At 58.3% G+C, this 16,106-nt stretch overlaps 1 protein-coding gene and 1 non-coding gene across 5 annotated transcripts in view; one reads left to right on the top strand and one right to left on the bottom strand.

The window, feature by feature from the left end:
* Window positions 1–265: 265 nt before the first annotated feature.
* The window catches only part of IFT140 (intraflagellar transport 140), a 72,321-nt gene continuing 56,480 nt past the window's right edge, over window positions 266–16,106 (bottom strand). For all 4 annotated transcript variants that reach the window (XM_045072195.1, XM_045072196.1, XM_004750792.3 and 1 more), the window contains 12 exons: window positions 13,049–13,226; window positions 12,424–12,614; window positions 11,983–12,078; window positions 11,551–11,683; window positions 11,333–11,476; window positions 10,511–10,639; window positions 10,219–10,401; window positions 7,295–7,501; window positions 6,859–7,071; window positions 6,602–6,768; window positions 5,832–5,973; window positions 266–713 (listed from right to left, as the gene is read on the bottom strand). In XM_045072195.1, coding sequence (XP_044928130.1) covers window positions 507–713; window positions 5,832–5,973; window positions 6,602–6,768; window positions 6,859–7,071; window positions 7,295–7,501; window positions 10,219–10,401; window positions 10,511–10,639; window positions 11,333–11,476; window positions 11,551–11,683; window positions 11,983–12,078; window positions 12,424–12,614; window positions 13,049–13,226 — 1,990 coding nt within the window. In that variant the 3' untranslated portion in view covers window positions 266–506. The remainder of the gene's footprint in view (window positions 714–5,831; window positions 5,974–6,601; window positions 6,769–6,858; window positions 7,072–7,294; window positions 7,502–10,218; window positions 10,402–10,510; window positions 10,640–11,332; window positions 11,477–11,550; window positions 11,684–11,982; window positions 12,079–12,423; window positions 12,615–13,048; window positions 13,227–16,106) is intronic.
* LOC123389744 lies at window positions 15,306–15,431 on the top strand. The gene has a single exon (XR_006604398.1). It is a non-coding gene; the product is annotated as a small nucleolar RNA SNORA72 (small nucleolar RNA).

The following is a 16,106-nucleotide window of genomic DNA, read 5'->3' as shown; positions in this document are numbered from 1 at the left end:
GTCCTTCCTGCACTGACATGCCCCAAGGCCATCCCCTCACCGGGGGAGCTGGTGACAGAGCTGTGTGGGGCTGCCTCCTGGAAGGAACCCACCCCACACTGGCCACCGTGTCACCAGGGCAAGGCCACCCCCATGTCCATTCCAATGGACACCAGGCCCCATGGTCAGGGACGGCGTGTCCTGTTGGAATCATTCAGTCGTGCTCTCCAGCGACTCCCCTGCGTGCTGGGACGAGGCACAGTGAACATACGGACAGGCACAGTCCTTCGAGTTCTAGCATTTTAGGCTTTACAGTCTGTACTTGGGAGACTGTCATGGGAAAAAATGAGCCAAATCTCTTCTTGGTAAAGGGACCACAGGGGCCAGGAATGCCGGAGGACCACGCTGGCCCCTTATAAGCAGGACAGCCAGTGCCCTAGAGGGACAAATACCAGTTTTCATCTCATCAAGGTCAGGCTCCTGCTACCAACCCTGGAAGGTTCCAGAGGAGCTCGTAGCAGCGGCTGTCAGGGCTCACTCTCCACCTCCTCCAGCACCTCCTCGTCTACTTCCTTGCGGTCGTCCACGCTGCTGCGGCAAATGCGCTCAGGCATGGTGCGCACCAGGGGGAGGCCCAGGCCCTGGTGCACGGCGTCCACGGTCCGCTGGCTCACATAGTAGGATATGTTGGCAGGTGGCACCCGCTTCCGCATCTCCTCCAGGTACCTGTAGGCCTGGGTCGGGACAGCGATCACCAGTTTAGTCCGCGGCACAGACCGAAGCGCCCACCCCTCAAGTCTGTGGCCCCGCGTTTCCGGTCACCTACCCCTGCCTTCAGGAGGGGCCTGGGACAACTGTCTAAGCATGCAGCTGCTCTAAGGGCTGGCAGTGTCCAAAGCCCAGGCTCTGACCAGTCGGCTATGGGCAGCTCTCCCAGCTCTCCCAGGAAGGTCCTGGGAACGGCTGGGGCTCGGGGACTTGGGTGTTTGGGGGCCGTGCTCCCTGGAGGAGACCTGAGGGAAGGAGCTATTCCCACTGGATTCTGCTTCTCGGGCAGGCACCAGACATATGCCATCTGTCTGGTTCCCTCTGACCAAGCAGCAAATCTGCCCCAGCTCGCTGGGCCTCTCGTTTGTACGATTCTGTCGTAAGCCAGTAAACCATGGAACTATCAGTGGTTTTCCTGTGAAACTTCCTCTGGTTCGCCAGTGGGAGTAGGTGGGAGAGCCTGGGGTGGAGGGCTCTGAGCCTCCCACAGAGCACCACACCTACACCTGTCCGCGTCTGCTCACACCTGTCCACACCAGGCCTGTCCACGCCTGCTCACACCTGTCCATGCCTGCCCACTCCTCTCCATACCTGCCAATGCCTGCCTACGCTTGCTCACACCCCCCTATGCCTGTCCAAGCCTGCCTGAGCCTGCCCACACCTGCCTACCCTTGCCCACACCTGCCCGCACCTATGCAGGCTCACACCTGCCTACATCCGTCCACACCTGCCCACGCCGGCCCATACCTGCCTATACCCGTCCACACCTGCCCACGCCTGTCCACACATGCCTTCACCCACTGTGCAGGCTCACACCTGCCCATGCCTGCCCACGCCTATCCGCACATGCCTACACCTGCCCACGCCTGCCCATACCTGCTATGCAGGCTCAGCCCTGCGCATACTCACCCATGTGTCCACATGCCTGTGCCCGCACCTGTCCACGCCTGCTGTGCCTGCCCACACCTAAGCATGAGGTGGCTTCTAACGCATACCACCAAGGTACACTTTATATTAGTTCAGATGCGATCAAAACTTCCAGGAGCTTAAAACTTTTTTTTTTTTTTAAAGAGATTTTTTTTTTTAATGTATTTATTTGGCAGACAGAGATCACAAGTAGGCAGAGAGGCAGGCAGAGAAAGGGAGGAGGAAGCAGGCTCCCTGCTGAGCAGAGAGCCTGATGTGGGGCTTGATCCCAAGACCCTGGGATCATGACCTGAGCCGAAGGCAGAGGCTTTAACCCACTGAGCCACCCAGGTGCCCCAAAACTTTTTTTTAAATAAGGAATGATCAGATCTTAGTGTTTCTTTTTAAAAGATTTTATTTATTTACTTTGAGAGAATGCATGAGCACGAGCAGGGGAAGCCGAAGGCAGAGGGAGAAGCAGGCTCGACGTGGGGCTCCATCCCAGGTCCCTGGGATCGTGACCTGAGCTGAGGCAGATGCCAACAACTGCCACCCAGGTGTCCCAAATCTTAGTATTACTTTAAAGATGATAAAATTTCCAGAGCAATTTCAATTTGGGTGGGTAGAACTAAGACATAAAAATTAGACATAAAGGGGCACCTGGGTGGCTCAGTCGGTTAAGTGGCTGCTTTCGGTTCAGGTCATGATCTCAGGGTCCTGAGACTGAGCCCCACCATGGGCCCCCTGCTCAGCGGGGAGCCTGCTTCTCCCTCCCCCTGCCGCTCCCCCTGCTTGTGTTCTCTTGCTCTGTCAAAGAAGTAAACAAAATCTTAAAAAAGAGAGAGAGAGATAAAGATGAAAATAGAAAAGTAAGCGGCGCTTGCTGGAGGAACGTACGCGGGGCAGAGTGCAAGTCCCAGGAGTTCTCAAGCGAGGCGGGGAGACCCCCACACGGTAGGCGACTGCCTGCTGTGAGCCAGGCACTGTGCTGGGTGCCGGGACCCAGGTACAAAGCAGGGTTTGGGGCTCTAGGGACTAGACAGAATTCAGGGGTGGGGTCTAGAAGCAAGAGGCCAGTGGAAACCATGGTGCATGGTGGTGCCCTTCTGTGTGTAGAGCTGGTTTTTCAATGGGCAAGGCAGCCGGTTCCACAAGGAAGGCATGGCCACCAGACCCAGCTGGACCGCGACGAAGAGAAGTGCTCCAGGCCGTCCAGGCCGAAGAGGACTCCTGCTGTGCAGGCGGCTCTGGTGATATGAGTGCAAGGGGACAGTGGGAGACATGGAGCAGGGATAGGGGCTTTCTTTCCCTACCAGAGGATGCCTGGCCTGCCTACCCCCTCGCCACTCACAGGTCTGTTTCTTCTAAGTTAAAGTTGCTAAATCCCGTGGGCTCCAAACAAGGGTTGGGATAGCGAAGAATCTGGTGAAATCACGAAGAGTGATTTTTCTATTGGTGTTGAACGAGCAAACAGTCTGAGTCCACTTTTGTGTTTCTTCTCCAAAATAGAAGGAAACCCGCTGAGAGATTTGGAGATGCTTCCTCTGACAGCAGAGGGTCAGTGAGTAGACATGGAAGGGGACCAAGAGGTGGTGAGCAGCAGGCCAGGGAGCGAAGTGTCACTCGTGGTGCTGACCTGTGGGCTACGGCACCATGCATGGGCTGCAGTCCCAGGCACCCTGGAGGCCAAGGCCCAGTGCCGTCGGCCTGGCTCACTAGCCATATTTCTGAAACAGACTCATCGTTAGGTGCTTTACAAGCGCTCGGGAGAAGCTGAGAGGCTCCCTGAGGCCGGCCTAGTCTCTCTGGGAGCCGTCTACTCTGAAACTGGGAGGTTGCCCACAGGATGCCCTTGGAACAAAGGAAAACTGCAGCCAATATTGGAGGGAGACTTCTTACATTGGTAACAAGAGGATGGTGAACATGGGGAGAGGCTTCTGGTGGGGGCAGAGGGACGGTCACAGACCAGCCCTCCGCCAAGCAGGGACATGCCAGGTGTTGGGAAGCAGGGAGCGGGGGAGGGGGTGCGGGGAGTTCCTGCTCCCCGTAGCTCTTGCTTGAAGGGAGGCCCAGTCAGGGGCCACTGGGGGAAGCTGACTGGCACATAGAAAACCCACACTTACTGGCTTGAAGAACCAGAATCTGAACTGGGGTCAATCAGAGCAGCCAGAAATGAGGAGACATTGGAAAAGAGAGAGTCCCAGAGGGGAGCCCACGCCTGGGAACGGACACTGCTCTCCAGTCCACTCGGCACACTGCATGGTGGGGACCGGGGCCCACTTCGAGCCTAGCCCAAGCTAAAATACGGAGCGGTGACTCCCACTGCTGCCTGCCACGGGGGAGAGCTAAGCCTCTGAGATGAGTGAGAAGGTGCTGGAAGGAAGAAAGGAGGAAGAAACAAGCAAGCACACTCTTTGGAGGAATGTAACAGAACCGTCTCTGCTGGTTTAGCCACAGTGTCTGGGACAGAAAAGAATCGCCAGCTGTGAGACGCCACAGGAAGACGTGAGCTAACAGGCTGAACGACAGAGACTAACTGGACAAGTCCAGAGGCTGGCAGGGGTGAGCTTGTGATGGCAGGTGGCGTGTCGCGGCGGGAGCAGCGTCAGAGTTGACGCTGCACGAGACGGGTGAACTCGAAGCAATAGCAAAAGCAACAGCCAAAAACGAAGATCAGGGAAAATTCTGGATTAAAAACGGGGGAAGAGAATCAGTTGAGCTAGGAGACAGTCTACACAAGCAACTGGCTTTCCGGTGGGAGAGGAGAGAGGGATGGGAGGGAACGTTCCGCAGACGGGAGAAAAGGCTGGCAGGTCATCCCTGGTCCAGGAAAGGCACATAGGAATGAGAGGCCGTGACCAATGTAAGACGACAAAGCTGAACAAGATGAGGGGCAGGACGTGGGCACTCCGAGGAGGATGTGAGCCTATGAGAAGGTGCTCCATGCCGCCAGCCATGGAGAGAAGGCGCCCATAAACCACAAGACACAGCCCCGCAGCACCGGAGCAGTGGCACTGAGGGCCTGCACATGCGCGGGTGGAGACAGGGAAGCACGCCTGTGCAGGCCTTGCCGGTGCACGGGACTCCATCTGGGGTTGTCAGTGCGACTCACGGGGGCTGTGGTTGCTCAGGCCTGGGGATGTTGTGGTGCAGGCCCAGGTGGCCTGAGACTGTCTGAGAGCCCCGCCTCTCCCCTGCATACTGGTGTGGGGCTAGATCTGCTTCATGGACTCCAGCTAAAAAACCCACCCGCCAAAATGAGAGCAGGGGCAGAAATGCAGAGTCCATCCCGCTGGCCTCCACGATGTTAAAGAGACCTGGAAATGTGTAAAACAGGCCTACTCTTCCCACGCAATTTGTTTTGGAAAATATAAAAATATAAACATTTTTTTAATGGAAATGTTATTTATGTCAACATGTGGTGGATTTATTTTATTTTTCAGTGGCTTAGTTTTATTCTGTGACACAATATACAGCGTCACGTCGCCCCACACGGATAACTTCCCAGTGCAGGGGGTTCCTGAGACCAAAATGTTTGGGAACCGCTCTACTGAAAGGAATCACCAAAATCCTTGCACAAGAAAGCTCCAGACCCGGCTCGGCTGGGTCACACACTCGATCAAACACTGAAGGAGGAAGCTCCCCAGTGTTACATGAACTCTTTCAGAGAACACAGGAGGTGGCCAGAGCATGTGGCTCGAAGATCCTTGACACCAACCACGAAAGAGAGAACACAAAAGAGAAACTAAAGGAAAGGCAGTTTCTGAAAATGAGAAACGAGCTAGCTGTGCGACCTCGCCGTCCCACCCTGAGGTGTCCAATCTAGTGTCCGCAAACTAAGGGAGAAGGGCAGGACGCATGCCGTGCCATTCACATATCGCTCAGAAAAATACCCATTTCATGTGTAAAACATCAAACAGGAAGAAGACATGCAAATAGAACGAATAAACAAACGTGGCATAATGCCGAGAACTGCGGAATCTGGTAAAGGTACCTGTAGCCTCTATTATTCTTGTGAATGTCTCAGTTTGAAATTATTTCAAAAGAAAAACAAAGGCTAAAAGGACAAATACAGAGAAGCACCTCTTCACCGTGAGCTCCTGGCCCCCCCGGCTGAGAGTGGGGGCCGCCAGCAGTAGGGCCACCCCGGCTCTCCCTGAGCCCCGCGAGGGCCTCACCGTCTGGAAGTCCTCGGCCTGCAGGAAGTGCTGGACCAGGAAGCCGCAGACGTCCCCGATGCGGACGGTGCTGTCCAGCTCGGGCTCCTCCAGCAGCAGCTCGCACTGCCGAACCGCCTCCTTGGGGTCCTCGGCGTACGTCCTGCCGAGAGCGGAGCCAGTGGAGCCCGAGCCCAGAACCCCGCCACCAGTCAGGGGCTGCGGAGCTCCTGGCATTCGCGGGATGGAACTTTCGTGAGGTCAGCTCCCGTGAATTAAACAAATTCTCTAATGACTTCACCAACTCACTGATTCACTTGATAAAAACTTCCTGGTCGCTTGCAGTCCCAGCACCGCGCTAGACTCAGCCTGTCACCCCAGTCCCTGCTGGTTACCAGTCTGGAGGGGGCACCGTGATGCAGGGGGGACACGGGGCAGGGGGTGAGCATGAGCAAAGGCCAGCGCAGGGACGCGCTCCACAGGGCACACGCGGGTCTGCCAGAGCAGTGTTCGAGCCGGGGAGGGTCCCAGGGGAGGGACCCAGTGGGCCTTGGTCCTGGGCTGGGACTGCAGTCACAGGGGGCTTGGGGAGGGTGTCAAGCTCCAGGTTTGGGGAATTCCCCAGGAGGAGCTCAGCATGGAGGCGGCAACACATCGTCCACGTGTCCTACTTAGGGCCCACGGGTCTCCTCTGCTCTTGCTCCCTGCCCGCGAAGCTGGGCCTGGTCCGTGATGGGGAGAGGAGCCTGGGGGCCGTGTGTCCCTGCTTCCCCGCTCCACGGCACACACACCTGCGGGCCTGGATGAACCGCTTCACCAGCGTCATCTTGCTTTGCAGCTGAGCCAGCTTGGTCTCCTGATCCAGGGGGCTCTTGGCCTTGGCCTTGGACAGGCACTTGTAGGCCTCCGTCAGCGCCCCGTGGGCTTTGTCGTAGTTCTGGTACTCGTCGATCTCCACCTGCGCGGACGAGTGCCGTCAGTGCAGATGAGCCCCCCAGGGCCCCAGCACCCTCCCGGGGGGTCCTGGCCCTGGCAGGAGGGTCTGTACCTGGGCACAGGCGTCGTAGAAGCCGGCCAGCAGGTCGAGGGCCCGGCCCTTGGTGTAGAAGCTGATGATGTTCCTCATGATCTCTGGCTCCTTCCGCCAGTCAAGGGCCTGCAGGTAGTTGGCGGCCATGATGTAGATTTCCTTCTGCCTCGAGACGCCCGCGAAGAACACGATCTTTTCCGTGTCCCCAGACTTCAGCAGCGCTCTCATGGCCTAGCCGGAGGGAAGGCAGAGGAAGAACGGGTCCTGGCAACGCTGTGAGGCCCCTCTGCCCCCTCGCTTAGGCGGGATGTCGCCACAAGAGGGAGCTCGGGCTCCCTGTCTGCGCAGGGCCCCGGGAAGCCGCCGCCTGGGAAAGTGCAGCCCTGGAGAGTGAGCCCCGGCTGCAGGTCGCCCCCCCACCCCGCCCCGCCCCTCCCCGGCGGGGCGCGCTCACCTTCAGCTTGTTCCCTGCCTGCGTGTACTTCTTGGTGGCCAGGTGGTAGCTGCCCTGGCGCATGCAGCAGTTGGCGATCTGCTCCAGCAGCTGGCGCCGAGACTCCTCCGACAGGTCCTTGGAATCCTTGGACACGGTCATCTTCTCCGCCATGTCCTCGGTGATGGTCATGTTCTGCTCCAGGCAAAGCTGCAGGGCTTCGTGATACTGCAAGCCAGGAAGGGGTGGTGAGAGGGGAGTGTGGGGGAGACCAGGTCCTCAGTCCAGGGGCAGCCCCTGCCTGCCAGGTCGCGCGCCCCAGGGCAGGGACAGGATGCGCTCGCTGGGCACGGGCCAACACTCATGCACTGACTCTCTCACACTGTTCATGCTCTGAAATGGGACGAGGGGAACGTGGAGCTTGGAAGAATGCTGTGTTGGTCGTGGGAGGAAAAGAAACCAGAAATTAATTTCCTTCTACAGTTTGTTTTAAAATTTTTAAGCTAAGGGCTTTGATTAATCTTCTTGAAAATCGAAGGGAAATTTGACAGCCTTCACTTAAGAACCGGTCTTGTGGATGTCTTGGAGGCGGTGTCCTCTCTGTCGGTCAGGAGCTGCGTGGGACCCCACACAGCGACAACACTGGAGCCCTTGGTGCCCGCCCCCTGTGGCAGGGAAGGGGGTTCTTTATGCGGGGACAGCGGCGAGTGGGTGCCACCCACATGTGTACAGTCCTGCTGAGGACGGATCCCAAGGACGGGAAGCGCTGGGTCGAGGGGCCTGTGAGCTCTCCTGGAGAGGGACACTGTGTTCACACCCAGCCCGAGTGTCTGCTCCCTCGACTCCCTGTGGCCTGCTGACCTCCCACCTTCACTGGTCTAACCCAGGACAAGTGGGATCTTCATGAGTTTTCATCTGTGCATCTCTGTGGAGCAGGCCGAGTGTCTGATCTGCTGGGTCTGCCCACAGTTCCTTCTTAGAATAAACTGTCCATAGTCTTTGTCCCTTTCTTTGGAGTGGCTGCCAAATTTCTTACTGGTTCATAGGAACTCCATATCTATCACGAATATTACACTTTGGGATAGAGGTATGACACGTTATTTCCCCCATTATTTATCCTTACTTTTTTATGGTGTTTTTTTCCATGTGTGATTTTCAGATTTACATTTGGCTGAATGGATCAGTCCTTCCCATCGGCATTTGGGTTTTGAATCCTACTTAGAAGATGCCTTTTCTCTCTCGAGATTGTACAAGACATCACGATTTCCAGGGGAGCGGCGCTGTGTGGCTGACACACAACTCAGGCCACTTGGAACGGGCTGGGACTAGACTTACCTTGGTGCTTTCCCAGTAGCGGTGGGGGGGGCCTCGACCCCTTCACCGGAGGCTTGCGTTCCGCCTGCTGCTGGGAAATGCTCCTTTGCGCGTATGAGATGTGCCTGCGCAAGTGGTGCTATGTCTGGATTTTCTGGTATTTTCTGCTGACCCATAAGCCTGGTCATGTTCTGACCCCCATTATCCTCCCCATCACATATTTTACGGTCTGGGGGCTTAATCACCTCTGTTAATCTTTCTCCAGAGCTCTCCTGGCTGTTCTGGCTTATCTGGTTTTCACGGTAAAACTACAGAATCCACTTATCTGGCTAGAGAAAGCCAGAGTGGTGTTTCTCCTGGGGTTAGATTAGGTATGGGGCTGCCTTGGGGAGGGTGGACATGTGCATGTGCTGGATTTTTCTAGAACACGTGCTCAGCAAGTCTTGGGTGGCTCTCCCAGGAAACACTCAAACTGTAAGCACGGTTCTGGCTTCTGCAAGAGAGATCTTTCAATTCGGACGGGCTAATTTTGCATGAGTAACCATCTTCTACGTCACCATTCTGTGGCTATCCGAGAGAACTTTCTACACTGCTGGTGAGGCCGTGGGACATTGGGACGCCATGTGCAGCTAGCGGGGGCACCGTGTGGAAGGCCGTCTGGACGTCCCTCACAAAGCGAGAATGGTTACCAGATGACCTGGCAGTTTGAGTTCTAGGTAAACACCCAAAGGAACTGAAAGCAGAGTTCTTAAGAGATACGTGTCCACGTGTGTCCACAGTAGCACTATGCACAAGAGTCAAGAGGTAGAGGCCACACAGAGTCCGTGGACGGGCAGACCCTGGGCATCATGCATACGAGGGCAGCGTGGCGCAGCCTTAGAAAGGAAGGACATTCTGGGAGCAGTTGGGTGGCTCCCTCGGTCAGGTGTCTGACTCTCCATTTCGGCTCAGGTCATGATCTCAGGGTTGTGAGATCGAGCCCCGCATCAGGCTCTGCACTCAGCAGGGAGTCTGCTCAGGTCGGTCTCCCATTTCCTCTGCTGCTCCCATTTGCCTACGCATGTTCTCTTCTCAAAACAAAGCAGAACAAAAACAAAGGACATTCTGACACCTGCTACCACATGGATGAAGCCTGATGATGTGACACTCAGGGAAGCCGGACTCAGGGCGAATCCTGTGTGATTCTAGGTACAATGGTCCTTGGCATGGTCCCACGCACACACACAGAAGAGGGGGCGGGGGCTGGGGAGCAGCCGGGGGGCTGGCATTTGGTGAGGCAGCGTTTCAGCTTTGCAAGATGAAAACAGGGGCACGGAGACGGTTCTCACCACAGTGTGAACGCACTTGGTAACAATGAGTCGTACCCTTAAAAACCAGCGACGATGGTGACTTATATGGTACGTGTATTTTACCACGCATTCACCTCCCTGGCTGTGGGGGTTACAAGAGGAGTGGCTGTGCGAGGCGAGCCTGTTCCTAGCGCTCCTTCCCCCCGGGGCAGGTGGGAGTCACGGGCCTCTTGGGAAATCATAACCGAGAGAGATGGTGAAGCCATGCCCACCCAGGCTGGAAAAGGTGGCTCCCAGGCCTCGGTTCCCGAGTGGGTGCCAAGCGGGGACTCCCAATCGTACCTTCTTTGCGGCCAGCAGCAGCTCGACCGCCTTCTCGTACTGGCTGTGCTCGATGAAGAAGTCAGAACAGCGGGCTAGCAGGGCGGGGTCTGAGCGCTCGTCCAGGTCCTCTGCTATGAGCTGCAGGGCCACGAACTGCTGGGTGGCGAAGGCCAGCTCCAGGGCCTTGGAGAAGTGGCCGGCCTGTGGATGGGAGGCGCTCTGAGCAGCCGCCCAAGCCCCAGGCCCCGAGAAGGCCTGAGTGGCCCCGGCATATATCGAGGCAGGCCCTGGTGTGCCTGCCCTCGCTCACCTTGTGGTACAGCATGACCGCCCTGTCCATGTGCTCGCCCTTTTCCTCATAGTAGAGCGCTGCCTCGGTCATGTCCTCGGGCGAGCTCAGTAGTGCCAGGTTCATGAGCTGGTCATCCAGGCCATTCTCCTGTGGGGGACAGTGGATGCCAGGGCATCCTGTGGGGCTTGCTAAGGCTGCCACAGGGGAGCCCAGCACCCCCACTAGGGCACGCTGCTGGCCCACGTGATGTCGGCTTCTTTCTTTCTTTCTGAACATTTCATTTATTTGAGAGAGAGTGAGAGAGACAGAGCACAGGCAGGAGAAGTGGCAGGCAAAGGGAAAGAGAAGCCGACTCCCCACTGAGCAGGGAGCCCGACATGGGATTCGATTCCAGGACCCTGACCCGAAGACAGACACTTAACGACGGAGGCACCCAGGTGCTCCCCTGATTATGGTTTCTAACCAGTGTCAAGATGGTCACATGCAGTCTGTGCACCAGAATTTGGGGGCCTCTTTTTTCTATTAACAGAACACAGGTCTCCGAGCCCCAGGCTGGGACCCGTCCACACATGCAGAAGGTCCTTCCTGCTGCTTACAGGCCACGAGCTATGAGCCCGCCTACGTGCTTGCAGGAGAGCCATGGAAGCCGAAGGGCTTCTCGGTGGCACTTCACAAAGCCCCTGGGGGCTGAGACCAGGGAGCAGCAGCAGTCACTCCAGCAGGAACGCTGTGCGAACGGGCCCCGGGGGGGATGTGGCGCCCACCAAGCAGCTCTCTAGGGGCCCCCTGCCCACCTGCGTGGCATGGACTGTCCGGGGCTGTGTGCCCGCCGGCACCTACCTTGCAGAGACGGATGGCATTGTTGAAGGCCTGCGCCCGCGAGTAGAAGTGCACTGCCTGCCTCACCTCCTCCTGGCTCTCATACTGGCGGGCCAGGTGGTAGGACGCTGCCCAGTTGCCGCTCTCGTTGGCGATCTCAGCAGCCTGGAGAGAGAGCAGGGAGCCCTGGGGCTCTGTCTGCGCCTCCCCATGCCCCGCAGGCCCCGGGACACCCTTACCTTCTGAATGTTGCCCTGGAAGCAGTGGATGCGGACCAGGGAGAAGTAGTCCTCCGCCAGCTCGTAGTAGCGCAACGCTGCGTCCATCTCGGCCTGGCTCTCCAGGTACTGGGCCCACCACCGCCACAGGGTCCTGTGACGAGCCCACCAGCCCCGCTCAGGGCCTGCGGCCCCTGGAAAGGATCCCCGGGTCCCCAATGCCATGCTCGCTGTGCATTCACGTGGCCAGCAGCCAGGAGGGAGTGTGCCAGCTGGGTGGCTCGGCCAGGACTGAGGGCCCGGGGTCTGGAGAGGCCTCACCCTGGTAGGCTGGGGAGCAGCTCCCAGGGAGGGATCGGTACCCCCACTTTCCCACAGGAAGCAACAGAAGGAGGCTCCCAGCTCCATGGCAAACCCATGGTCCGCCTGCCGGCCACCAGCAACAACACTCACTTGTCCTTCATCTTACTGATGTACATCTCCAGTGATTGCAGGTCCTCCGATAGCATCCTGGGCACCTCGAAGCGGTGGGTATCTGACTTCTCGTAGCTGTGAGAGAAGAGAAACAGCAGCTTCTCCCCATGGTGTCACCCTATGTCGGCGCCCAGCGGGTCATGGCGCTGCCATGGTACAGCCAGTGACCCCGGGCCTGGAGACCCAGAACCCAGTGTGGGCTGGGAGGTGGGCTGTATCTGAGGTTCTCCTGGTGAAAGTGAGCTCAAGCTCCCCCAGAGGAGGGGAGGCACACCCAGAGGCCACCACCTTCCCCGAGGCAGTGCCTCATGGAGAAGCTTCCTCTATGGGCTCCTACTACACCCTCACTGGGGCAGAGGAAGAAGCCGGAGTAAGCGGGCCCTCCCCGGCTGAGTCTAGATGGGGCCCCCCCGCGCTCACTAGCTGAGGGCCAGACCGCGGTCAGTGCTGGCCTCCAGGTGCCTGGCGTAGTTGTAGTAGGTGGCCCGCAGGTGGATACGGTCATGGAGCTCTGCGACCTCCACGGCTTTCTGCCATTGGTCAGAGGCCTGATACAGCTTGTTCACGAGGTCGTAGCGCCCGCACTTCCTATACAACTGCTCCGCATCCTCCTGGAGATGGAATAGCATATGTCAGCCCTCGGGCTCCCAGACAGCGGCCCCCGCAGGCAGCAACACCATATGCCATTGCAGCACTCCGTCCTATGGCATCGGCCGGGAAGGCTGGGGGCTGCCCTGCACGCTGGGGAGGAGACCCCACTTGCCACAGCATCCTGTGAACAAGGAGCTGACTCGGGTGTCTGCCCGTCCCCTCCCCGCCTGGTCCCCTAGGTTCTCGCGATGCCGTAAGCGCATGTATGGGCAGGGGAGGACATTGGAGAGGGGAGAGGCCTCACTCTGCTTTCTGGCTCCAACTCCTTCCAGGGGGTTTCTGTTCCTTGCTACCGCATGGCCCAGACCCACATACGCTGGCCTGCCCTGTGAGGCCAGTGCCTGCCCCCCGCCCACCTCCCCCTCTGCCTGCACTAGGGCAGTGCCCGACTCACCAGCATACCCAGCTGGATGGCCAGCATGGCCACCCTGGCTTCCGGCTCCGGCTCCCGCTCAGCCTCCCGCAGTGCCCGTGCTCCACGCGCGTGGCCCATGTTCCCCAGGCACACCTTGGCGACGTCCAGCCGCTGGGTCTTCACGCACATGCGCGCCATGTTCTCCCAGACCGCCTCACTGTGCCGGGGATGCGGCGGTCCTGTGAGCTCGCAGCCCTTGTACCCCTGCCCCTGCCACCGCCCCAAGACGCAGACCCGACAGGCTTCACCAGCATAGCAACGTGGCTCCGATCCCTCCCCAGGCTAAAGTCAGACCCTCTCAGACGGGCCTTCCACACACCCGCTTTCCTCCCTACCACGACAGCCGCCTGCTTGGTGCCACACCTCCCTGCACCCTTGAGCCGTGGAGGCGGCTGAGCTGCCCTCCGCAGGGAAACACAGGGAGAAGATGCTGCGGAGCCCTGGTCATGAGGCCCCTGAGAACCAGTGCGTGAGGCCCAGTGTGGGGTTTGTTGGTGGGCCCGGGCTGAACGGAGGTGGGGGTCCTGAAGACGATCCTGCATGTCCCCCGGACTCTGTCCTTGTGCTCCTGGGCCACCAGGAGGCTCCATGCAGCAAGGGCTACGCTGGCCAGACACAAGCCCTTCCCTTCTCCAAATGCGTCCCACATGGGAGCCTTTTCCAAGATATTCCATGCCCCCGGGGTATCGGGGACTCTCTCCCCAACCCTTTGCTGCGTCCAGAAAACAGATGGCTGATCTCTGATGTTAAAGGGGAAACGCTGAGTAAGCTGAGGAACACGCAGCTGTCCCAGAGCCCTTCCTTGACCCGGTTCCCTTGTGCCTCCCTGGGCTAGTGCTGCCGGGCCTGCTATGCGCACGAGTGGGATGAGCTGGGCCACCAGTGGCCTCCGCCGAGCTTGGGGGTGGGAAGTGAGCCCTGGAAGAGCGGCGGGGGCGGGGGCGGCCCCTCCCGCTGGGCCGAGCCGGTGGCCTGTGAGCTCTGCCACCAGCCTCAACACAGGACCAGGACGCAGGACCAGGACCAGGATGCAGGACGAGGAGCTCTGGGTTTGGAACAGCTGCCAGGCCCCCACAGCTCCGGCACTTCCTGCCGCCCCGCCCACCGTCCTCCCATCTGCTCCTCATCAGCACAAGAGGCGCAGACGCCAGAGCACATGGCTGCCCAGGGGCCCTGCCTGAAGACGGCCCCCCTTTCTGGAAAGCCCTGTCTTGAAAGCTGCTGGAACCAGCCACACAGGCCTCCCTTCTCAGGCCTGCTACTCAGGCTTGCAGGGTTCAGGGCCTCCCGGCCCACCACACAGCCCAAGCTTCTCCGCTCCGAGACTAAGCTCCTGCCCGCCCAGCCATCATGTGCACGAACAGGGCAGGCGCCACCCCCCCACCCCCGGCCAACCCCCATGCCCAGCACGGGCAACTCAGGGGGACACAGGAAGGACCAGTCCTTGAGATGTCTGGGTGTCAGGTTGGGGCCCCCCCCCTTTTTTTTGAAAGATTTTATTTATTTGACAGACGGAGATCTGCAGAGAGGCAGGCAGAGAGAGGGAAAGGGAAGCAGGCTCCCTGCTGAGCAGAGAGCCCTATATGGGGCTGGATCCTGGGATCATGACCTGAGAGGAAGGGAGAGGCTTAATCCGCTGAGCCACTCAGGTGCCACCCCAGGGTAACTCTTAACTAATATTCTGTACCTAGGCCTGTGGCTCCCAGCTAGAATCTGGGGATCGTGGACGGGGCAGGGTCTCCAGAAACCAGCTGGTAGGGGAGCTGATAGTGGATCCAGCAGCCATCAAAGACCACCCAGGGATAAATGACTTAAATAAATAAGGTGGGGGACTGATCCCTCCAAGCAGAAGTGTTGGAAGAGCCTCCTTGTGGAGGCGACGCACTACACTGTGTCCCTAGGGACTCTTGAGTGGTCCTAGTCCTTTTGGGAGAAGGGGGCCATGGCAGAGGGCCATGGGGGCCCCCTGAAACCCCCAGAAGGTTGGAGCAGAGATGGGGGCACAGGACACAGGCCAAGGAGAGAAGACAGTGGAAAGAACTCAGTTGATGCATTTGCTACAAAGTCTGCTGGAAGAAATGCTGAAGTGGGCCAAACCCTCATGGAGTGGAAGGACAAACGACTCCCCAAAGACCCCTGTCTTGCAGGGACATAGGCTTGGTGGTGCGGGGGGCCGTGCCTTGCCTGCAGCAGGTGCAGAGCCCCCTATAGACATGTGATCCCAAGTAATGGGGGCCAGGGAATATTTTTGCTGTTCTGATTTTGTAATAATCAGGACAGACTAAAAATTGGCTATGTCAAGACCACGCATGTGTCCCCAGACCTGGTTCTTTCCCTAGTCTGATCAAGGCTGATGATAGAACAGGTCTGATGTATTTGATGCATCTCTTTTTTTAAAGATTTTATTAATTTGAGAGAGAAACAGCATGTGCACATGCCCGAGCAGGGAGAGGGGCAGAGGCAGCGGTGTGGTAAGAATTCAAGCGGACTCTGCATTGCACACGGAACATGATGCGGGGCTCAACCCCACAACCACAACCTGAGTAGAAACCAAGTGCTGGACGCTCAACCCACGGAGCCACCCAGGTGCCCTTCTGATGGACCTTATGTGTGCGACTCCAGGCCTCTGACCACCCTTGAGAGATGACAGCTCAGCGAATGCTAGTGATTTTTGAAGGTAACCCCTGCCCATTTAACGATTAGCAGTTGCCACTAAATGAGCTGTAAAACTAAGAACCCCCCCCCAAAATGAAAAAACCTACAAAGTAACAGGGGCTGAGGCTTCCAAGGCACATAGGGGCTGCTGTGTCAGAGGCGCTGGAGCTCCCCAAAGCTCCAGAAGCAGGAGGCGAGTGGGGGGCAGGCAAGCCGAGGGGACCAGACCAGTCCCACTTTGCCGGGCTCATCTTGCTGCCTCTGTCACCTGGGCAGGTGTGTGGCCTCCCTGCACCCCAGCCTCCTCGCCTGTGACGAGCGCGCCAGATGGTGGGCGGGCAGCTTGGAGCCCGAGGCTGACCGGACAGCATCCGGGGCGCGC

Source organism: Mustela putorius, unplaced genomic scaffold (assembly GCF_011764305.1).
Source record: "Mustela putorius furo isolate JIRA1106 unplaced genomic scaffold, ASM1176430v1.1 tig00004007_pilon_pilon_pilon, whole genome shotgun sequence".
NCBI classification, from domain to species: Eukaryota; Metazoa; Chordata; class Mammalia; order Carnivora; family Mustelidae; genus Mustela; species Mustela putorius.
The sequence above is the reverse complement of the archived record's forward strand: the minus strand, read 5'-3'. Positions and strand labels throughout refer to the sequence as shown.